Below are 24,279 nucleotides of genomic sequence, written 5' to 3'. Positions count from 1 at the left end.
AGTGTATTCAGTTGAATATAGGTTGAAAAGGATTTGCACATCATCGTATTCAGTTTTTATTTATGTTTTACACAACGTCCCAACTTCACTGGAATTGGGGTTGTGTATATATATAAAGTCAGGAAGTCATTGCCTCACTACAGCCTCCTCACAGAGTACACGGCAAAATAGCCATTAAGTAAGAGAGGAGCTTAGATATAAGATAATCCACTGGCATAAAGAAGGAGAAAGTCACGAATTTCCAAAACTGGAGTTCTGATTAAGAGCTACAAAGAAAATTCCTAGGAAGACCTGGTAGACATTAACACTGCCCCCATTAGATAAACAGCACTTAAAGCTTTCATCTTTGAGAGGGAGGAGAAAATCAAGCTGCTTCAGATTCAAACATCCACAGGGGTTTCTGTCCATCCTTCCACTGTGAGAAGACCACTCAGCGCTGTGGGTCTGAAAGGATGTGTAGCTGATCAAGAAGAACCTCACTGAGAAAAGGAGACGGACACATCAAACAAAGAAGCTGAAGAATGGACTGACCACCGCAGAGTCCAGACCTCAGCACCACGGAATGGGTTTGATTACTTCAGAAAATCATCAACCAGCTTCTAAGACTGAACTTTGGTGTGGAAAACATCCCTACAGGTTTATTAGAGAACTGAAAGTGAGTCTCCTGATGCTGTAATCAGTCAATCAATTTTAAGCAGAAGTGGGTAACACAGATTGTTGGAATTGTAATATGTTTATAAATGGAAGGCAATCCACATGTGGTATTGGATGACACTATAGAAGTGTATTCAATTGAATATAGGTTGAAAAGGCCTTGCAAATCATCATATTCTGTTTTACACAACATCCCAACTTCATTGGAATTGGGGATGTATTTACCTTTACAGCATTTGGCTGATGCGCTTATCCAGAACGACTTACAGTTTGATCATCTTACACAAGGAGGTGAAGGTGGTGTTAGGACTGTTGCCAGAGGACTCTTGTAGGACTGGTGTAGTGTAGGGGGTTTACCCAGGTGGGGATTGAACCTCAGTCTACAGCATAGACGTTACCCACTACACTAACCAACCACTTCATTATATGTGCCTTTTAATGGTATTATTATGTTATGATGCTGCAATTATTAAACATGGGCACTTTTTTCAGTGGTTTCAGATTTTTCTGTTTCGCTGAAATGCACTAAGACTAGCTTTAAAAACAGACCGACTCCCAAGTTTCACAAGGTTCAATTCAGTTTAACATCACTGCAGTATGGAGTTCACATCAACGACGCCCACAGTAATGTGGAAACAGCATGGTGTTCATTACACACTGTACTGTGCTGAGGGTCTGAGGTTCCTGAGTCGCTCCGATTAAGCAGGAAAACATTTCCTCTCTGTCAGATCAAAACCTCACATTTCATTGTTTTAATCTCCCACTCAGTTTAATCTCAAACTCCAGCTGCTGTTTTTATACCATCTGAACATTTGATGATGAAAGAACCAACAGAATTGATCCAAAATGACTTACAATACAACCTTCTTACTTTACCTTGCACTAAAACTGAGCGGGCAGTTTCCTGTGAAGTCCCCATTTCAGAGATATAATAATAATAACAATAAATGACATTTATATAGCGCCTTTCACAAACCCAAGGTCTCTTCACATAGCATGGGCAGGAGAAAAAAAAACTATGCACAGGAGGAAGTGTGCATTAAACTGCATTAAACAGAAAAGTCTTTAAGTCAGATTTAAAAGAGGAAAGAGAAGAGCCTCCCTGAAGGATTGAGGAAGAGAATTCCAGAGTTTGGGGTCTGGGGCACTGAAGGACCTCCCTCCCAAGGTGGAAAGTCTGGTGCGTGGAACAGCAAATAAGTTATTGCAAGAAGACCTGAGAGAGCGAGAGGGAGTGTAAGAGGTCAGCAGTTCTCTGAGGTGGGGGGGGGGGAGCAAGGTTATGCAAAGCTTTGAAAGTGAGAAGTAAGATTTTAAACTTTATACAGGACGGGACTGGTAGCCAGTGTAGCTGTGAGAGAACGGGGGTGATATGAGCTGAACCAGAGGAGGATGGGTCCCCCCTGGTGAGCCTGGTTCCTCCCAAGGTTTCTTTCTCAATTCTGAGGGAGTTTTTCCTTGCCACTCTTGCCCCTGGCTTGCCCACCGGGAGTTTCTGTACATTCTTACAGTCTTGTTGAAACTTTGTCTTTTCCGAAATTCTGTAAAGCTGCTTTGTGACAACATCCATTGTAAAAAGCGCTACACAAATAAATTTGATTTGATTTGATTTGAACGCTGAGTATAGGTGAGAACTCTAGCTGCAGAGTTCTGAATGTACTGTAGCTTTTGGATAGACTTTCCAGGGAGACCAACAAAGAGGGAGTTACAGTAGTCCATACGGGACATAATGAAGGCATGAACCAAAGTTTTGGCATCTTAATCAGTCAGGAACAGTCGGAGACGAGCAATGTTACGTAAGTGAAAGAATGCAGTCTTGGTGAGGAGTTTGATATGCAGATCAAAACTGAGTGATGAGTCGAGTAAAACACCAAGATTTCTAACGACAGGTGCAGGCTTAATGAGCAGGCCATCAATACTAACTTAAAATTGGATGATTTTGATAGTAGAGGTTTAGGGCCAACCTGTAAGACTTCAGTTTTAGCAGTGTTTAGCATGCTAAAGTTATTAAGCATCAAGAGCTTTAAATCAGAAATCAAATAATCAATTAGTGTACTGGGAGGGGAATCTGAGGGTGTGTGTGTACTGAGATATAACTGAATATCATCAGCATAACAATGGAAGTTTAGGCCATGGCTGGGAATAATCTGCCCAAGTGGTGAAATGTAAATTAAGAAAAGTAGGAGTCCAAGAACTGATCCCTGTGGGACACCACATCAACAGGAGAGGCGGAGGACTTCTGTGGGCCTAGTGTAATAAACTGGTGTCTGTCTGTATGATATGACCTGAACCACTGTAAGGCTGTGTCAGTGATACCAATAGAGAAAAAACGAGAAATGAGAACATCGTGATTAACAGTATGAAATGCTGCACATAAGTCGAGGAGAAGGAGAATATTGAGAGAACCACTATCAGGAAAGCAGACTGGAATGGTGAAATGATGGTCAATCTAGTAGATATTTAGTTGAATGTAACTTGAGATTAAATTAAGTATCTACAAAGCCCCTAAACTGGACTGTCCAAATAAAGTGCTACCCAAGAGGGCTGTATTGTATCTTACATCCTCAGAAACATCTCCTAATAATCAATCACATGAGAGAATTTCTGGTTAAATCAAGGCTGGTGGTCTGTCCCATTTTGCTCTGTAGTGGTCCAGAAAAAGCATAGAAATGAATACCAAATGACTGTTGCTGAGCTTGGAATTCCTTTTGCTTGTGGTCTGTTTGATGTGTGAAGAATGGAATGAAAGCATGATGCTCTGTGTTGAAATGCTTTTTCAGAATTGTGAAATCAGCTGTTTGTTCACTCATGTTTCTCATTATCACTCAGCAAACAGCAGGTGATTAATGTGAGAGTTTGGAAGTGGATACCAGACACTTTAATGTACCACCAGACACCAAACCTCAGACACTCAGACAGAAACCCACAAAACCAAAACTGAAAGTCTGAGTGACCGCAGTAGATCATTATCTGTGTTTTTATATTTTCAATTTACTTTTCAGTATTTATAGTTTATCTGTTTACTTAATAACATTTATAATACTCCAATAACACACAGTTCACTGGTTTGCAAGAAATATAAAATTGTTGTATTCAATGTAGTTTTGACGCAATGACAGACTACCAGACGCTTGCGGATAAAAAAAAAAAGGTTTTAATATCCAGAAAGGGCAATCCACAAATCAAAGTTGAATTCCAGGCAAGAGTAGTCAAACACAGTGAAGCTCGAATAAAGAAAGGTACAAAAGGGTCAGGCAAAAATCCAAGTAGAGAAAAACAGGAAATCAGGTCGATACATGGGAGACAAGTAAATCATAAGAAGAACGCTCAGTGATTGCATAACAATACTTCGCGAAGTAGGAGAGTTCAGACTGAGTTTATATATCCTCAGGCCTGATAGTTTTCAGGCGCCACGCCGGAATTCCGGCGTACCAACGTGTCTGCGTCGTGTCTCACTCTGGTGAATGGGGGGGGGGTGACGACGCCGACATGTCAGTCAAGCGAACCGAACCTAAATACCGGACGTTTGTGATATTACGATTCAGATATGAATGTGTCCTTGTTCATGTCATTTAGTCAGTGGTTAGGCTACTAATTCCTACAACAAAATTCAACACAATCTATCATTGAAGGGACTAATTCAAAAGCAAAAATTCTGACAGTAATGAAGATCAGGGTTATACATAGATATATATCTGTGTTAAGTGTGTCGCATACATAGCACCCCCACCCAGCTCACCTCCCGAGCAGAGAAAAAAAGTTCAGGCTCAGGAATTTTTCCCACTATCACCCCTGTATCCTACTTCCTAATCAAAGAAAGTAGGTACAGGTGTGAATCCTCAATATTCCGGGGATTGCGATCTCTGATAGGACCGTGGTGGCGTCATGTGATCCGGTGCAGGATTCTGGGGGTTGGAGTCTGCTGAGCCAGCATCAGAAACTCCTGACTCAGACATGTGATCTCCCATGGCATTCTGGGAGATTGAGTTCCGTCTTTTCCCCCGAGACCGTCGAAGGCATGACAGTAGTTTAGAAGCTAAAACGCTTTTACATCAAACCTGAATTAATTTGTTTACCTCGACCAGTGACCCTGACCCTCCCCTGAGGCTTGTTTGGATCTTTTCTGGCAAAAAGTCCAAAACCGACCCGTTTCAGTACAGAAGCAGTTTCAGTTTTTGTTCTTGTGCCAGTTTAGCCTTTACTCATGTAGGTGGATAGAAGCAGATCCCATCCATCCATCCTCTAAGCCGCTTCTCCGTCAGGGTCGCGGGGGGGTGCTGGAGCCTATCCCAGCAGTCTTCGGGCGGAAGGCAGGATACACCCTGGACAGGTCGCCAGTCCATCGCAGGGCAGACAGACAGACACAGACAGTCACTCACACCCATGGGCAATGTAGCATGTCCAATTGGCCTGACTGCATGTGTTTGGACTGTGGGAGGAAACCGGAGAACCCGGAGGAAACCCACGCAGACACGGGGAAAACCCGGCCGAATCGAAACCAGGCACTCTTCACTGTGAGGCGACAGCGCTACCCACCATGCCACCGTGCCACCCTTAGAAGCAGATCATATAACTATAAAATATAAATATAAATATAGTAGCAGCTGGAACCTCAGAGCCTGGAGTTATAAATAGCATCAGACAGGTCCCCTCATTTATCAGACTATATCTCCTCTACTCTTTTACTTTCACTCTGTTCTTTTCTTTTATTTTCATTTTGAAATTCTGTCTTTTTCTTTCACTTTAGTTTTTAAATGTTGCATTATTCAGAAAACAATATATATATATATATATATATATATATATATATATACAGTGGTATGCAAAAGTTTGGGCACCACTGATAATTTTCATGATTTGCCTTTATAAAGCATTGGTTGTTCGGATCAGCAATTTCAGTTAAATATATCATATAGCAGATGAACACAGTGATATGATCAGAGTTTTATGCTCTGATTTCCTTCCTTCCTGGAGTTTCTACTGTTAAACGAATCAACTGAACTTTGAAGGCTCATAAAATGTCTGAGTCATATTCTTGTCACATGCTGCTGCTTTATCACTCAGGAGGGATTTCAGTATGGGTTGAGGTTGCTTGTGTGATCAGATAAAAGCTTATACAAGTGTAAAGTTGTCATTTTCATTTAATTATTTATTCATTTATTTATACAGGGGTTTTGTGCTAATAGGGCTGGAAAGAGTGTGTGGGAATGAAGGGAAAATGTCTTACACTGAGGTCTGAAAACAGGTGGAAAAAAATGTTAGGAGTCTTGCCCAAGGACTCTTATTGGTACAGTGTAGGGTGTTTGCCCAGGTGGGGATTGAACCCCAGTCTACAGTGTAGAAGGCAAAGGTGTTACCCACTACACTAACCAACCATCCATCAGAGTCTGACCTCACAAATGCACTTTTGACTGAATGGACACAAATTCCCACAGACACAATAGAGAATCGTGTTTAAAGCTTTCCAGAAGTGTGGAGGCTGTTAAAACTGTAATGCCCATGGTTTTGGAAATGAACGTCTAACAAGCTGATGTAGGTGTGATGGTCAGCTGTCCACAAACGTTTGGCAAAAACTTGTAGCTTTTACATAGGTCACTGCAATGTCATCAGTCTGTAGCTTCTCTGGTCTTCCTATCATAAACAAAAATGAAATAAAATAATGATTTGATTAAATCAGAATTGATTTGATATACTGTTTATTTGCTGATTTAATTTTAATACATTTATATTTTACATATTTATAGCAGCCTAAATATGTTTCCATTTGGTATCTGTAGTCCATCAAGCATATGCTGAGGGACTTTCCTGACATGGGAAAGTTCTTTCTTTTTCCCTGAAAGATTTATTTATTCCCATTTCAGGGGAAACACCAGTGAACTGGTGCACAAAAGTGAAAGTGAAAGTTCACTAACATACAGTGCTCAGACTGATTACTATAATTAGGTCATAAGGCATAGATATTGCTTTATTTTACAATGTGGGCATATTACGATGTCATCTTCACTGTGATTACGAGCCTCTTTTGCGCCGTGGATCACTTTATATTCCCCTGGCTGTAACAGGTATAATTACACATAGCTCTTTTCTCTTGCTATTTTTTTACAGTGATGGTGATGGAAAAACTTCAGACTCATACTTTAGAATCTCAAATTGGCCTCATACTTCATACTTGTAAACCTTATTGTAAAACAATAGATACAATCAATATCAGTCGTTGAACTCCTAACCAGTTGTAATGACTTTCTGTGAGGGAGCTTTTAGAGGTGGATGTCTGGTTCCTATCACCACCACTGAACAGTTCTGGGTCGTGGCAGAGATTTCTAATAAATATTCCCTTAATCAGTAATCAGATTGTAATCAATAACCAAATAACAGGATATTAATCCTCTCACAGAGGGAAGGCCTTAGTGTGTCTGCATAGGCTACAGTGCAGGAGATTCTAGACACACAGAGAGGCCTGTGTGTACCTACTGATCCAGTGAAGAGAGAGGCAAGTCTGCCTTGAAAGGTAAAAACCGACTGAAGCCAGTTTTTAGGAGTGAGTTCATCATGTGATGGCCAAATTGATGGAGGAGGAGATGCACTTATTATAGGATGAGCTAATATCTAAATTTGAGAAGGATGGTGGGGGGATATCAAACTACCCCAGATAAATGGTATAAACTGTTGTTTGGCACACTGTACTTGCGCAGTTGGGGTCTCTCGAGACCCTGTGTCACTTGATGCTGAAATAAAGAAGAAGCCCTTTTTCATCTTCCACAAACTCAGCGTCTGAAAACTTTCCTTTTTGACATCTTTTGAGAACTTAGCCTTAGCACAGTTATTTGAACAGGCCTGGGGTTGAGGGTGATAGCCTTGGGTCCCCAAAGGTTATGAGAATCACCTCTGCTCTCTGTGGCTGCAAATCTGCAAGACTGCAGCAAAGAAAGAGACGAGATGTACTGGCCTGGCATGTCAGCTCAAACAGAGGACTTTGTGCCACAATGTGCTGTGTGCAATGCCAACAGAAACAGCAATCCAAGAGAACATCTACTGTCCCATTCACTGCCAGGAAGACCATGGTCCAAGGTAGGAACTGACCTGTTCCACTACAATGGAGCAGAGTACCTCCTGTGTGTAGATTACTATTCCAAGTTCCCTGAGATCAGCAAATTTTCCAACACAACTGCTCAAGGCGTCATCATGTCTCTAAGATCAGTGTTCACCAGGCATGGCATACCAGACGTTGTGTCTCATAATGGTCCACAATATGCCAGTGCAGAATTCAGCAACTTTGCAAGAGACTGGGAGTTCAAATACATAACGTCAAGTCCGGGACATGCACAGTCAAACGGCCAAGCAGAAAGAACCGTGCAGACCATCAGGAATCTACCCAAGACAGCTCAAGATGGTAAAGGTGATCCACACATTGCACTGTTGGAATATCATAACACGCCACTAAAGGGCATATGTTACTCACCAGCACAGCTACTGATGGGCCATCGATTGAAATCCAAACTCCCTATCTCCAATGTTCTATTAACACATGACAGCAAAATTCAGATTCAGGACAAGCTGGAGAGGAGACAACTCAAGCAGAAGACCTTTTATGACAGACAGACAAAGAGCCTGCCAAGCATATACACAGGAGACAAGGTGAGAATTCAGAGAAGGCAACATTGGCAACCTGCTATTGTGATCGGCAAGCAAGAGCAGCCAAGATCATTCATTCAATTAGACGCCAGATGGAAGAACATATAGGAGAAACCAAAAACACCTCCTCAAAAGAGCTGAATCAGCCTCACCCAATGTTGTTGATTCCTGTTTCGAGCCGCAGGTCATTGAATCCGGTTCACCTGCTGAAGCCGGTATTGCAGAACAATCTGATTTAACTGAGAAACATTCAAGAGAGGAATACTTCACAAGGTCTGGAAGACAAGTGAAAACGCCAGCGAGATACAAGGACTGAATCTCAGACACACACATACACAGGACACAGTTTAAGTTACTGTCAATCAGCTGACTGGATTGAAACTTACCGTCATATATGCATCGCAGAACTGTTCAGGGTATCATGCAAAGTTAAGCTATTCTTGTACAGTTCATGTAGTTAGTGTAGCCCTGGGCTAAAATACTGCTCTTATTTTGATATTTTCAAATATTTTTCATTTCCAATTCAATGTGAATACGGTAGTCTGTGTTAATTAATGTGCACGCATGCGCAGATGAACGGCTATCTCTTATAATATGCCGCGTTTGAGTGGAACGTTCTGGAATTCCATGTGCTTGCACAACCCAGATTTATTGTCAGCGTTTAAGGAAATGCTATAGGACAGAGAGAGTGTCTATCATTGTTCTCCTCCTATTAGAATGGCCCGGAGGCGGGGTCAGGTATGAGGGGGGGGGACCATGCAGGACCATGCAGGACCATGTAGGACCATGTAAAGTCACCAGTTACAGTGCAGAATTGCGTGAGTGATATATTGTGTAAATTACCACTGCTCAGAAGTGGGAGAATTAGCATTAGCCGTTAGCTACTACGGTATGCTGCAGTGCTCGTATCCTGGAAATGCCCGTTAGCTTTAGCCGCTAGCTTAAGCACTTTTACTGGGTCAGTAGTAGAGAGGAGTTTTGTGTGTACTGGACTGCACAGTGGTGAAGTCTGTGTACGAGGAACATTTACGCTGCCGGAGTCGCTCGAGGTTCCGCGGGTTAGCCATCGCTGGGAGCACCTGCCTGCATCTCGAGAGAGAGACCTGTGGACGGCTGTGAGCGCGCGCTGGTAACGTTGGTGAGAGTTGGACACACAACATTAAAACTGGAACCGTAAGCCAACTTTTCCCTTAAAAATACGGATCCACTTTATGCAGCAACAAGTTTGAACAGGCCTGCAATGTTATTATTTTGTTCTTTTGAGTTTGCCGGCTGTGTAAGGGGTATTTTTATTATAATGAGTGACGCGTCATCTCAGAAATTGTGTTAAGTGGTTTAAAAGGAAAGTAATTGATCTGTGCATATAAAAAGGTGGTCCCAACTGTAATTGTCAATACTTTAAAACTACACGTAAAATACAAGTTGATTTCTGTTTTGCCATTCTCCTCGGTTGTACAAGTTAAAAACCCATTTATTTTTATAATGCATTTTCTACCTTTTTCATACTCGTTGTCTGGCTCCATTCACTGGGTATATTGTTGCTGCTTATTACACCAAGTTAGAGTTGGGTGGTTAAGTTTCCTTGGCCATACAGTGAACTTAACAGGTGAGAACCATACCCACGAACTCGGGGTAAGTAATTATCCACCCCCTCTGCAGCAAAAGAGGGCTACATTAGCAAACATAGAGACTTCATATCTCATGCTTCCCTTATTATGTTTGGAGAGCATTTTATTCTGAAATTGTTTGTATTAACGTTGTCGACGTTTGGTTCTGTACAGCCCAAAGAAAGTACGTTATATGCCTGTTCAAAGCAAAAAAAGACTTCAAGTGTGGGGATGTCACATATTATGTACCTAAGGGGCACCCGTAGTTTTGAAACTCACGCATGTACGGAGAGAGGCATGTTAACAATAAAGAAGCAAGGGTGAACTGCATGTGTCGTCCCTCATCCATACTTTACAGTCCAAAGTTCTACGCTCATTTGAATTCTGTACTGGATAATCCAGGAGCACTGCTTCTGAGAATCAGTGTGCAGTAGGAAAGCATTTGTTTTTGGGTGTATCTTGGTACCTGAACTTGTCCAGAACAATGCCTGCGTTTGTCTTTCCTGGCGCCTGGTTTCCTCTTCTGTATTGTCCTGTACTTTGAACTTTGCTCACCAGGAAACTCCCAAGGTACGTTCTAGGGTGTGATCTCAGTTCAAAGAATTAATGGCTCTTTTCACAAAAGTAAAGCTGTTCTCTTGGCCGCCAGTGAAGGAGATACAATCGTTTGATGAGTTCACAGGTAAGGCATCACCTAAAACCATCAGTGTTGAAGATTTCAGTGATACTCATCCATAAAAGTGTTACATACAATTAAGACCATAACATTTGGATTAGTGACCCTTTTTCTTGTATCTTCAAATGTATTTGTCCATATGTACTTAAGTTAGTTAGTTAGTGCATTCTGTGTACTACTTTCATTTGAAACAGTCTTCTTAGTCGGAGTAAGACATTTTACATTGATTCCAGGATTAAATGATCACCAGATTTGCACAGAACTCAGACTGATGCTTTAGAAGTGGGTCAGTGATGACCTTTAATTTTCATTCATAATTTAAATACAATTTTTCTATGATTTAAAAAGAGTTTAAAATCAACTTTTGTATCATAGTTCTTCTAAGACAGAAATATAGATGAAAATCGAAGAATTTCTTTTTAAATCTGTCCTTTAAAGTGTGTAAAGTTGGTGGTTTACCATCTTCAGGCCTTCCACCAAGCTCCATTCTTCACTATGTAATGCTTTAATGTTGAAGGTTTAGGACTGGCCCAGAGTCCCACAGAGCTTATACACAGTTTGTGCATGTGTAGGAATCCAAATAGCTCATGTGTACATAAGGAAATACGGGTGTTTGCCCAGGTTTGTGTACATTCCTGTGTGATGCCAGTAACCGAGCGGCTGTGTTGTGTAACATCTAAAATTTCACTCTCTTCCTTTGTGTAAAAGCCTCAAACCTTCCTGTTGACATATGTTTACAGAAGTCTCAAAGAAATGTAACCCATCCTGCTGTCTTCCCTCTACACTTTGGTGTCTGTAGACTAGTTAAACCACCTATTGGATCCACCTGTACAAAGAATTAGCACTAATGCTGTGTCTTCACCACAACATGAAATCAGCACATAGGGGATTTATCAATAATGGGGATTTATCATTAATGACCAATGCTGAACATTTTGTTAAGCTGTCCACAGACGGCTGTAAAACAAGGCTACAGGTCACAAGGTAGAAAATAATGTTTTCTTTTAATAAATAATGTGCCACTTTATTCTACAGCAAAACTGTTACATGAGAAAATTACAGTTATGTAAGAAAACTGGTAAAGTGAATAGGTTAAAACATTTTTCTTTCAGAAAATGTGCTTTGAATAAGTTCTCATAGATCTGTGGGCAGGTTGGCCAATAAAGTCCAATCATTTCAGCGTCAGTGTCTTCAGAAAAGCGTCTGCTCTCAGATTGGATGGTCAGAGTTCTAATACTAGAGTACTAATGAACCCAGTCTGCTCCCAACTGCCTACAATCCAGTAACAAGATCACAGAGCAAAGCCCAGCATAGAAACATGGACGAGAAGCTCTTTATTTCATAATAAACAGAATCAGACACGCAGAATTACACATGTATTATACACATTTACACAAGCACTTAGATTTGTATGGTATATGTATCTTTCTAGGACTTCAGACTTGGACTTCAGGCTGAACTTCTGCTTTGAGTGATCTTGCCTCTTAATTATGTTTATTTTATTAAGACAAATATATGTAATGTAAAAATTACATGTATGTATAATACAAAACATAGCAAAAAATGTTGGTTATATACACACCCACAGAAATGGTAGTCTACAAGAGAATGGAAAAAAAAAACATTTCATTTACATTAATATAATGAGAGTTAAATTGTGTAATCAAAATAATAATAATAAAAAAAACTCTCGCTCTCTTTCTACATACACTGCAAAAAATCAGTGTCAAAAAATAAGAAAAATAAAAACAAAATAAGAAAAAAAATCTTGAATCAAGCAAAATTATCTGCCAGTATAGTGAGAAAATTTAGCTTGTTAAGAATTCTTGAAACAAGAAAAAAAATCTTGCAGTGTAAATTATCTTGTAATCTCAAAAAACAGTAAAAATTAACTAATATAAGACATTATGACTAGATTTAAGCAAGACCCGCTTGATCAAACATCATAAAAATGATCTATAAAATGCCAAAACTAGCATATTAATCTTGTTTTGAGAATTTTCACAAAACCTCATTTGGTCACAAAAATCTTAAAATTAGAATCCTTTATTAATTTATTTTTTTCTAATTTAAGACTGTAATTCTTATAATAAGACACATGCAGTAATATTGTACTCTAAATGAAGAACAGTAAAAACAACCACATCCAGTATGGTCAATCTTTTTTTATTAATTCCAGAGACATGAAATATGTACTTACAAAAATAGTTCCAATGAGGCTACATAGAATTTAACAAGTGTGCAGTATGGTGGTGGTAACTCAACCTCATTTTAAAACTTACAACAAAAGACACATGTCTCTTTTGGCTTAGATAAACAAAAGAACACCATGTTCCTGAGTTTGTTATGGTGTTTTATTTTTAACAATTAAACTTCTCTGAGAAAGAGCATTTTTATGAACTAAGATACCTAACGCAGCTTTGTTATTTAAACACAAACATAGTAAACAACCAGCTCTATTATTTACACATCAAACATCTTAAACAATCAGAACTGATTTTTCCTCAACCAAAGTCTGCCATGCACCACATACCACCACTAATAGCAAAAATATGGATAAACCCAATTACATTTTTTCATCTGAATTGTTTGACTGACCAAATAATGATGTATGTAATACAAATCAAATCACATTATCAGTAGGGGTGTAACAAATACCCGTAATGATAGCAACTGCTGCATGGCCATAGGGTACTTTCTCTACTCCCGAATGAACTTTTTCCACTCTGACAAAGTTTTTTTGTAGGATGAAGTTGCATCCCGATCATGAATGGCATCCTGCAGAACTTCTGTCTGAAGTATTGACAGGAGTGTTGCAATGCACTTTGGATAAGTCAGATGAAATGCGTAGTAGTACGCTAAAAGATAGAGCACACCTGTGTCTATGTTTTCTTTTGGAAAAGTTGTCACAGGTGTAGACCCAATGGCCAGCATGCAGTTGTTATCACAAACGATCAGAACTGGACTGAAGACTGGTCTTCTCTGAAGGTAGGTGGTTGGGTTTTCTGTGGGCTGTAACAAAGAAAATCAATATGAGTATAGAATATGCTGTCTGAAACATTCATTTAAATCAAAGTTATAATCTAAATTTGGTTTCTAATGATTATGAAGTTTAGAATACAAACTGCAATCAAACTACTTTCAAGGAGAAATCTGGAACCTGATGATGAAAATAAAAATTGAAATGGAATGGTGAATTCACCGTTACACAGGATAGAGCACACAACCTTGGCCCTCCACACAAGGGTTCATTGCACTACTCATGCAAGGCAAGTTTTATTATATCATTTGCAGACCACAAACAAAAGTATTCCAAAAGGCATTCACAATCTCCTAATTTTGTCTTAGATAAATTTCACATACAAGGCATTTCTTACCTCAAGAACATGCACCATCGCCTCACTTGCATGTCCCAACTTCTTGGGTAGGGCCACAGGTGAAGGGAACATCTCAGGCAGAGCCTTCATCATGGCTACAGAGCGTGTCACTGTTCCAGACATAAATAGATTAATTATTTAATATACTTTTTTGTGTTGACCATTTGATTACCATTATTTGTGTTTAAATCAGTGTGATAGGGTAGTGTGTAGTCTGTATTAATGAATTTACAAATTAATGTTCACACATTTTGTTTTAAACATCAAGCTCAGGTCTAGCTAGAGGACCTCCAATATGTTCTGGAGTAGCACAACACCATTCTGGATCTGTTTCAATTCCCAGCACCCAATATGAAGATCTGCAGCCCCTGATGTCTAAGCTTAAGTGTATAAGCAGCTGTTTAAAAAAATCCTGAAAAGTTTCTAACCTTTGTCCTGTGTTGTTGGCGGTCCCAGAACCTTTTTAAATACCCCATAGAACTGAGCTTTGCTATTAAAGCTCTCCCAGCGGGTCTTCAGGTCAGAAATAAAGTCAGGGTTAGATCTGTCAAGAATACGGCGAAGTTCGTCCATAACCTGGTGCAAATAAATGAGAACACACAACCATACAGAAAGATTTAACACATGTTCAAGTTCTAGTTAGGGGCGTACAAGAAATAAATACATTTGCTTACATGATCTACTTCTCTGAAACAGGGGTATGCTTGTAGTATGTTAGCTGGCCTGTCCTGGTCTCTCAAGGTGTCAGAGTTGATAAAGGCTCTACGAGCATCAAACTCAAGGTCAAGCAGCTGAGCAACTGCCTCCTTGTTAGGTTTCGGCCTTTTATACATCTCTTGCAGGGTATGGTAATGTCTTGCTTGACTTTGCTGACTTTCAGTGCCAGAATGGACTCCTAGATCTTCAGTAGCTTCTCCTCTCTGGTCAACAATTTCTGTTTAAAAACAAAGCAGTCAGTTTTTTACAAATATAATCTATAATAAAAGAATCACAATAAATCACACTTACCAGCAGGTGAATTCATGCCATCCAAAGATGATGCGCTGCTTCTTGTTCTGTCTAAGAGTACAGTTGATGCCGTGCTTCCTGGTGACTCGGAGACTGATGTGCTTGAATCATCTGAACACTCCAAATTCAGTCGTCTTCGTTTCCTCTGTCTTTGTGGTGTAGGTCCCTGACGCTTTTTTGGTGTCTTTATGTTGTGGAGTCTTTTCAGTAATTGCTTAAAAAGCAATTCCTGTATGTGAAAGACATTAAAGTAATGCACTCATTTAATTTCACAATTTACAACTAAATATTTAGACTGCACATTTTGTTTTACTATGGGGTCATTTTTGTAAACCATGTATTCTAGATCCTAACTAGTGCAAATTGTGTAAAAAAAAACTACAATTAATAAATAATTTAGCCAGCATGAGGCTGATTTCATGAAAACAGAATTAAATGAGATTAAATTACACATATTTTTACAGTACTGCCCAGCACTAAATCAAAATATGAAATATTTTACCTGCCGGAAAGTATGCAGACATTTATACATTATACTATATTTACAAAAATATAAGTTCAGTTTTCATGATCTATCATGGATGGTGTACTGTGTTTTTCATCAGTGAAACTTTACAGTGTGATATTAATGAAAAGTTGGTTCACAAATGGAACAAACACTTACCCAAGGGTGTCTGCAGTTCACAGAGTTATCACGAAGCATTGGATAATACTCCACAAGCCGCTTTGCCATAGCCTGGAAATCATTTTTGGATGGATACATAAATTCAGTAGTAGTTGCTCTGATGATGGACACCATGTTGGTCACCGTGTTCCTCACTAATCGGCAGCGAAGTTCTTTTGAAAGAGTGCATCCACCTTCTTGGCCAACAAGCTGCATTTCAAAATACTGCTTTCTAATATGTTCCAGCTCACTGTCAGTATACACAACATACTCAGGGTTGGGTAGCTGCCAGGTTCTCGGAGTCTCTTGCACATCAGGAGACCGAGGAGTTTCTGAAACACAAGGGTTGACTTGTACAGTGGCCAGCCCTCTGCCATTCGAACCATTCTCTTGATTGGGGGATGCTGCCTGCTGCCCCTGCTGAAGAACATTAAGCTAATATTACAATTCATAAACTGAAACACTTGGCTGGTAATCACAAATTTAACATGCAATTTTAACTACAACAGTTTTCATATTGATCATTTTGCAGTTTTATACTGAAGCCATTAGCATTTATGCTAGCGGATTTTTAAGCCTTGGGCTATTGTTTTGGATGCTGGCTGGTAACTTAGCAACCAGCTAAAACACTGGTGGCGTGCTGCAGTGGGCGGTAACAAGCCGTGACGCAGTTGCTCTCTAGCTAAAGCGTCTCAATAATGTGATTTATGAGGAGAGATGTCAGATAGAACGCTGCTACTTAAGCAGCTGCCTACGTAGTCAGTGCCTACTTACACAGCTCACTAGGTTTTGAGACACACCCATATATATATATATATATATATATGTATATATATACACACACATATAGATCTGTATATAGTGATGAATCAATTAAAAGAAGATTATTTATTAAAATTTATTTAAATTAGTTGTTAAAACTGACTGAATGCGGATCGTGAATGTGCATTCAAACGTGAGTGACTTGTGACTTAAATTACTCTGTACCTCTTGATCTGTGTGAAACAGGTTCCATATGGCTTTTCTCCTAAGAAAATGTTCAGGTCCAGGAAAAAGATCACGTATGTCTTCACGGGACAGGGTTGGTAACAAGGCTTCACTGATGTTTGCAGCTAAAAAAAAAAAAAAATATATATATATATATATATATATATATATATATATATATATATATATATATATATATGCAAATACTTTTAACTTATCATTCACTTTCCCTGAACATTATTTGTACATTTCTAGTACTTGCAGTGCTACACAAAGCATGTCAACAGATAAAAAAAATAATAAATCAACTAACAAAGGCTTACACTGTCCAGGGGTCATGTATAAGCCTAATTCCCATGTTTTCTCTTTTGTGGTCTTAATATAATTATTTTTGACACATTCTATAAATTATACTATATAAATGCATCAGTGTTTAATTCATAATAATTGTGAGACAGGAAAACAATAATCATGCAAAAATAAGCTTACTGTAAGAATCAGTAAGAAACATATGATATAACCTACACACCTGCTCAACTCTGAATATGAAACAGTTATTTTTCACCACAATTTACACGAAGGGGCAGCAGCACATGCTTAACTTAAATGATATTTTACCTTGTAAGGTAGCCGCTGATACTGCGTCCAGTTTTTCCATAACGGACATCTGAGGGAGTGGGTTCCAGATATGTAGCTTAGTTAGCTAGCTAAGGTCTCCAAGGGTGTCCCAGCAAAAGTCAGATATCTTACTTTTAGCTAGCTCACAAAGGCAGCAGGGCTTACAAGGAGATTTGATATTAGTGAGCAAGGTTCATCTTCAGGCTAACGGTACACAGAAAAAAACTTTAGTTAGCTAACTGCTAGCCAATCCAGATAGCTAGCGGTGAGCTAACAGTGCAGCTCCATTCTCCAGTCTGTTAACAGCCGTTCCCGCTTTTCTCGGAGGAAGAAGGGCGCTACTCGAACCGCAGTACTACGTCTGTAGTGTCTACATCCGCTGTTCAAATAATGGGCTATAACATTTATTAAAAATTACTAACAAACTTTGAAATTTAAGACAATTACAATAGTCTTACATCCTAAACACCTTATTTTGAGTTGTATATATTTAAAGCATTACCAACTTCAAATGATTTACAGCGTACCACCCTTTCCTATTGATGTAACCTTCCGCCACTACAACGATCCTTTTCGCGGTCTGCTGTGGGGTCGAGGCCTCGGTTAGGGCTGTTATGAGGGTGTCTTTACACAGTAAAATGATTTGGCGTTGTTTCATCTGCTGCCTTTTTGTGGCAGTGACATTAAGAGCATTGCTGAACCACATCAATACGGTACACAGCCGTAGTCCGAATTTCCGTGTCATCTGCGGCATTGACGGCTGCACTCAGGAATACAGAGTGTACAACTCTTTTTACTACCACGTCAAACGGAGCCATGCCTCGCATCTCCTCAGCCGCAAGTGTATGAGGCCCAGTGGAGACCGAACGGCGGGTAAAGCCGCGGAGGACAGTGCAGGGCTGTGTACAGCCAGATATGTTCCAATGCAACCGAGAGAAAGATGTTTGGAGAATTTTGATGTACCTAGCATTCAGTCAGCACTAGAGGCACACGAACCCACTACAGCAAGCACACCAACAGGTGTTGTTAGTGACGTTGGCTGCTCCACCACCGAAAATGCCCGAGGTCACGCCGCTCCAGCTCCGGATGGCGCTCCGCCAGCTTCTACTGAAGACACAGCGCTTACAGCCCAGGCGGAACAGGATGAAGTACTACCCGAATCTACACAAGTAAGTTACCTATAAAGTGTTTCAGCTAGCAGAGTATCTGTGCAGCTTATCTGTTAATTCTGTCCAAGTAAAAAAAAAAAAAACAAACAAAAAAACAACCTTCGCCCGTAAGTTTCAGCTGTCTGTACCAGTCTGTCCTCTTTTACTAATGAGTCGATTAATATTGAATCGATTCTTCAAATGAGTCGGTGTCGATTCGACCAATGACTGCATGTTGACGTGGAATCGACTCGTTGTTCTTTCAGATAAGTTCACTCAGGTGCTTATCTGACGGTGCGTGGGATGCGCGCAACAGAGTTTAATCACTGCTATATCATTTAATATTTTTTCGTTGTTCAAGTGAAGTGGATTTAACTGCCGTATTCAGCATATATACTCGTGAAATGGTTAATATGTTGATATCATAATATTGATTAAATATTAAAGATGAGATGTCTCTTTTTATCTCTAGCTAGGAGAAAGTGCTATACATGAAGAGACTAATGTGGATCTACTGAAGAAACATGCCACTGCCTTTGTGCTCTCTGCTAAAGAGAAACACCGTTTATCACAGGTAAGTTAATGTGTTGTAACTATATACTGTACATAAACACTGCAACTGGCTCTTGTCAGTCCGTTACTGTTAATGTGATATAATTATGCAGTAATAAGTGTGAAAAGATGTGTGTTTAAGCTATTAGGTTCACTGAATTAATGATTGCTATTATATTGAAAGTTACCAACCAAATTTGGTATTTTTTGAACCAACTAAATTATGTTGTGTATTTAATGTCAAGCATTACATATACATAATGAAGCAACCATACAGTTAAATTATGGACTGACTGATACAGATACTGCACAATTTGAATAATTTCAGATGCTGATAATGAATAAGGCATTTTTTGTTTTTCCCCCAGAGTGCAGTCAATGATATTGTAGCTGGAGTGCAGAACTACCAAGCTTCACTGCTGGACAGTTTGAAAAATCAGATGGCACGGGTATTCCAGAGACATTCAGAAGTTACAGATCAGCTGCTTAGTGAGTCAATGGACATTTTTGATAGTTTTGAAGACCCATTTGCCAGAGTTTCCACTACATATATGCATGACTCAACCGTCAAGGAGCTGTTTGGAGTAGTGGAAGCACAAGAAATTGAGATTGCCCGGTCTGCATGTTATAAAGGACAAGGACCCTCTCGTGCTCTTGCTATTAGATCTGAGTGCATTTACTACATACCTTTGATCAAAAGTTTGGAACAATTACTTTCACATCCTGTGGTTCTATCAATGTTTGACAAAGGTGTAGAGACATGTAGGGCTGGATTTTTAAAGGACATCATTGATGGTGATATTTTGAAATCACATCCATTGTTCTCTGTTAGACCCAATGCCCTACAGCTGATACTGTATACTGACGAAATAGAACTGTGTAATCCTCTGGGGTCACATGCCTCAAAAAACAAACTTCTAATGGTGTACTATACTTTAGGGAATATACATCCTAAATATAGGTCTAAGCTGGCTGCTATCCGTCTACTTGCTATTGCAAAAGCAACGGATATTGCTCAGTGTAGCGTTGATGTGATACTGAATAGAATACTGGAAGATCTGATTTTGCTGTACAATGGTGTGAGAATCAAAACAGTGGCGGATGAGAGAGTTGTATATGGAGCATTAGTCTCATTTTGCGGTGACACCTTGGCTCAGCATGAGGTTACAGGGTTTAAAGAGGGAGTTGGATTTTCATTCTGTAAATGCAGACACTGCGAGTGCAGTTTTGAAGACATGCAGCTTTACTTTGATGAGGACAGCTTTGTTCAACGGACATTAGGTTGGCACATCTGACAATGTAATGAAATTGAGAGGGCCCCTACTGATTTTTTAAGAAACAGTTTGAAAACCACATATGGAATTAACAGGAAAAGCAAATTAGTAGATTTTCCATCATTTGATCTAATTAAGCAAACTCCGCAAGATATCATGCATGTAATACTTGAGGGAGTAGCACCACTTGAAATAAAAAGTGTGTTGAAACATCTGGTCCTGTTAGGACAGCTTGACCTAGACACATTCAATAGCGCTGTACTAGGATACCCGTACTCTTTTGATGTCAGAGACAAACCATCTCCTATAACTGTTACAACACTGTCATCAAATGACAACAAATTGAAGCAATCTTCTGGTCAAATGCTTGTCCTCCTCAAGATTTTACCATTTGTATTGGACAATTGTGAAAGAAGTGCATACATTCAAGCCCTTACTGAATTAATACAGATAGTACAAATTTTGTTCGCACCAGTAATTTCTCTTGCAACCATATCAAACCTCAAAACACTTATCAAGCAGCACTTAGTTAACATGAAGCAATTGTTTCCTGAGAACAATATAACGCCAAAACAGCATTATCTGGTGCACATTCCAGCACAGATTAAAGCTTTAGGTCCAATGATAAGACATATGTGCATGAGATTTGAATCCAAACACTGCTTTTTCAAACAGTGGTCATCAAAATTAAATTTCAAGAACGTATGCAAGTCTCTGGTAAAGCACAACCAGATGTATGAAAGCTGTCAAAATGTCAGCAGCATGGAACACCCAATTTTTTCAAAAGAGGCGGTAATGGGTCCAGTGTCTGGTGTGACAGATGCACAATATGTACAGGGTAAACTGAAGGATTTTTTGGGTGTAGAAAAGGTGCACCATATTGTGTCTGTAAAATGGCTCGAGCTGAACGGCAATAAGTTTGTCTGCCAGAAGTCAGTGATTATTATTAATGAAGTAGAAGGTTCCCCTGTATTTGGACTTATAAAAAACATATTCATTGCAGATTCTTTATTGTATTGCTTTGAATGTCAAGTGTATGACACTGTAGCTTTCAACCGTGATTTTCTTTGCTATGAAATTGAAGTACCAAATCTTGCTCAAGCTACTGAGTTTGTTGATGCTGATAAGATTGTTGACTACACATCTTATTACGCCATTGGCTTTAAGAACCACACTTACATTCCTCTGAAATATTATCTCTGTGATGTGATTGGCATACACAGATGCACTACTGAATGCAAGTAAGTTATGAGAAAAAAACAAGTGAGTTTTTGAAAAAAAATAACTATTCTGTTCTGTTGCATTATTTATTTCATCCAGTTTTTCATTACATAAAGAATGTATGTATGTGCTTTTGTATAAAGGGATACAATGTAGGGTTGTTGGGCCCAAAAATACAGTTTACATTTTTAATTTATTGTTTACACGTGAAGATTGGTGTCAGACAGTGGTTTATTTAGTGTTGTGTTTAAACCCAGACCACTGTATAGCAGTGTTGTACTCGTGTTAGATCCCACTGCTAGGACAGCATAAAAACCTTACTTTATACATATGATGTTGTGTTTTTATACTATGGCAGTTTATTGAATTGTAGCCCCTGTAATGTGATGTTTTGTATCGACAAGTTCTTGCAAATACACAGCCTTAATACAATGACTGGCCAATTTACATGAAATTTCATTTCTACATTCATTGTTTATATTTTCAGCTCTGTATACTATATCACCCTGTCAGTGTCACTGCAGTGCTGATCCAGACTACACTCTGGAATTATTGATCTACAAAGTACTTCTGTATGCTCAGTAGAGCTGAAAAGATATAAAGTGTGTGTAGGAGGTGGTTTTTAATGAAGTGGCTGGTCAATGTTTGTAAAAAATGTTCTGAAGATAATACATATGTTTATACAGAATTGTTTTACACTGTACTAATGTCATTTGCTCTGTTTGTTATAGAAGCAATGCATTGAAAACAAAATAATAAATTACTTTTCAGTCACATAAAGTGTCATCAGTTTTATTGGAAAATATGCTAAATCTTTTTAAGTCTTAAGTATTTTTAGTCTTGTACAAGTTTTAAGAACATTGTATTCTTAAATTAAGTAAAGTTGTCTTGAAATTCTTATTTTATAGCTGAGAGCCTCAAACACTTTCAGCAATATCAGTAGAATTTCTTATTTCATTTTAGGAAGTCCTTATAACTAGAAAAACAATCTTAATAAGATAATCATAGACAAGGTTTCTAAAAACTAGAAAATGTATCTTATACATACAAATCTAGTCAAGTAAATTATTCTTAAATGAAAAAAACAAGACTTATTATTGATTTTCAAGATTTTTTGTCTTGTTAAGATTTCATTTTTTGCAGTGTATAATTTGCCTGAAAAATGGTGCTCTTCACATTGTATTTAAATTTCATGGTGAATAGTCCAAAATTTCTTAGAAAAATCTCTGATTACATTGACTTACACACACACATATATATATATATATATATATATATATATATATATATATATATATATATATATATATATACACACACACACATACATACATACATACATACATACATACACACACACACACACACACACACACAGACAGACATCATTAACTCCAGGACAGAACAAGGTCACGACAAGCCGTGGGTAACAAAGGACATTAAAGCTCTCCTCAACAAGAAGAAGAAGGCCTTCAGAGCTGGAGACAGAGTGGAGGTAAGAATGATCCAGAGAGAACTGAAGACAGCTATCAAGGAGGCGAAGGACAAATACAGGAGGAAGCTGGAGTGGAAACACCTGCAGAACAACATGAGGGAGATCTTTAATGGAATGAGGACCATCACCAGCTTCAGGTCCAGTAACAACACAGGAGTAGAGGTCAGCGTGGACGGGGCCAACAAGCTTAATCTGTTCTGTACTCCCCCCGTCCTGACTCCTCTGCTGCCGGTTCTCAACAGGTATGACTGGTTCATGACAGGATTTCTCAAGAAGGTACAAACCTTTATCCTCCGAAGAATATGCTTGGAAGAAGGATAAACATGATGATCAGTAAGGGAGAATGGATCACTTCGGCATTGCCTGTAGAGACAGAGAGGAAATTTAATGAGATTTGAACCCTATAAGACAAATATAAAACAATTACATGTTGGACAGATTCGTTACATGTGATACATCACTTGTTCTTTCTTTACAGTGAGTGAGATATCTGGCGATTTACAGTAGTTTTATTTTGTAGTATGTGTTGTTTGTGCAGCTTTGTGGGCTGTTTCTCTGTAGCTGGGTTTAACTGGCTGTGCTGTCATTATGTGGGCAGAACCTCCCATTCTCTTTCTCTTAGTTGGTGACTCTTGTGCTATAAAATAAAAGTCTTGTGGGACCAGATGTGATCACCTAAAGACTACATATCTAGAGAAAGCCTTGAGGAGACAGTTACAAGGAATGAGTCACAGTTGTTTTTCACAGTGGGGAAAATAATGATGTATTCAAAAACTACATCCCATGCACTGGTAAACAGAAATCAGGAGCTTAAACATTCCCCTGCAGAAAATCTGAAGCATTTTTCCTGCTCCCACCTGCCACTGAAACGTTTTGTCCCGCTCCCACCCGCACAAGATGAACTGACATATCTGACACAGTCAAACACATTATCGGTCAGCAGGCCCACTGTGAAGCAACTGCACAAAACACCACTTATTCCCTGTAAACACAGAGCAGGAACTAAACCGCAGAGCGGTGGTTTTTTGGTGTTTTGCTGGGTACCTGGGAGCTAAGGCTATGTTGTTCATGTGATCAGCTGCTTCAAAATTCTTTAGAATACCTTCAGTTCTTTAATTTATCATTTTATATTGTTTATATATGATTTAGTGATGGTTCTACTTTAATTTGTTTATTCTGTAATTTGCAAGATTTCTCTTCATGCATGCTTTAGCCCGCTCCTGCCTCCAGTGGGCTGATTACCCACCCACTCCTGTGCACAACACTGAAAACTAGTCACGCTCCACAGGGTATTGTGGCAGGTCCCACGGAAATCCAGTGAAGTTCCCCCTCTAGTGCAGCATAATAATCTACAGAGTTGCTTTGT

At 39.1% G+C, this 24,279-nt stretch overlaps 2 protein-coding genes across 2 annotated transcripts; one reads left to right on the top strand and one right to left on the bottom strand.

Moving 5' to 3' along the window:
* Positions 1-12,719: 12,719 nt before the first annotated feature.
* Positions 12,720-18,030, bottom strand: LOC119264268. Its single transcript, XM_037542491.1, has 8 exons — positions 17,224-18,030; positions 16,606-16,730; positions 15,619-16,038; positions 14,955-15,183; positions 14,621-14,880; positions 14,375-14,522; positions 13,947-14,056; positions 12,720-13,581 (listed from the first exon to the last, which is right to left on the bottom strand). The coding sequence occupies exons 1-8, from the start codon at positions 17,270-17,272 to the stop codon at positions 13,270-13,272; spliced, it is 1,653 nt and encodes a 550-aa protein (XP_037398388.1). The 5' UTR covers positions 17,273-18,030; the 3' UTR covers positions 12,720-13,269.
* Positions 17,862-20,218, top strand: LOC119264343. Its single transcript, XM_037542808.1, has 3 exons — positions 17,862-18,392; positions 18,844-18,945; positions 19,292-20,218. Exons 1-3 carry the CDS (start codon positions 17,862-17,864, stop codon positions 20,216-20,218), a joined length of 1,560 nt encoding a protein of 519 aa, XP_037398705.1.
* Positions 20,219-24,279: the final 4,061 nt, after the last annotated feature.

Source organism: Pygocentrus nattereri, chromosome 11 (assembly GCF_015220715.1).
Source record: "Pygocentrus nattereri isolate fPygNat1 chromosome 11, fPygNat1.pri, whole genome shotgun sequence".
Classification (NCBI taxonomy): domain Eukaryota; kingdom Metazoa; phylum Chordata; class Actinopteri; order Characiformes; family Serrasalmidae; genus Pygocentrus; species Pygocentrus nattereri.
The sequence above is the reverse complement of the archived record's forward strand: the minus strand, read 5'-3'. Positions and strand labels throughout refer to the sequence as shown.

Excerpts from the sequence above, each read along its gene's own strand:
- LOC119264268 (XM_037542491.1), bottom strand. The coding sequence starts at position 17,272 with ATGTCCGTTATGGAAAAACTGGACGCAGTATCAGCGGCTACCTTACAA. Across the intron at positions 16,731-17,223 it reads ATCAGCGGCTACCTTACAAG|CTGCAAACATCAGTGAAGCC; the intron begins GTAAAATATCAT and ends TTTTTTTTTTAG. Across the intron at positions 14,881-14,954 it reads TGGCATGAATTCACCTGCTG|AAATTGTTGACCAGAGAGGA; the intron begins GTAAGTGTGATT and ends GTTTTTAAACAG.
- LOC119264343 (XM_037542808.1), top strand. The coding sequence starts at position 17,862 with ATGATTTGGCGTTGTTTCATCTGCTGCCTTTTTGTGGCAGTGACATTA. Across the intron at positions 18,393-18,843 it reads TACTACCCGAATCTACACAA|CTAGGAGAAAGTGCTATACA; the intron begins GTAAGTTACCTA and ends TTTTATCTCTAG. Across the intron at positions 18,946-19,291 it reads AGAAACACCGTTTATCACAG|AGTGCAGTCAATGATATTGT; the intron begins GTAAGTTAATGT and ends TTTTTCCCCCAG.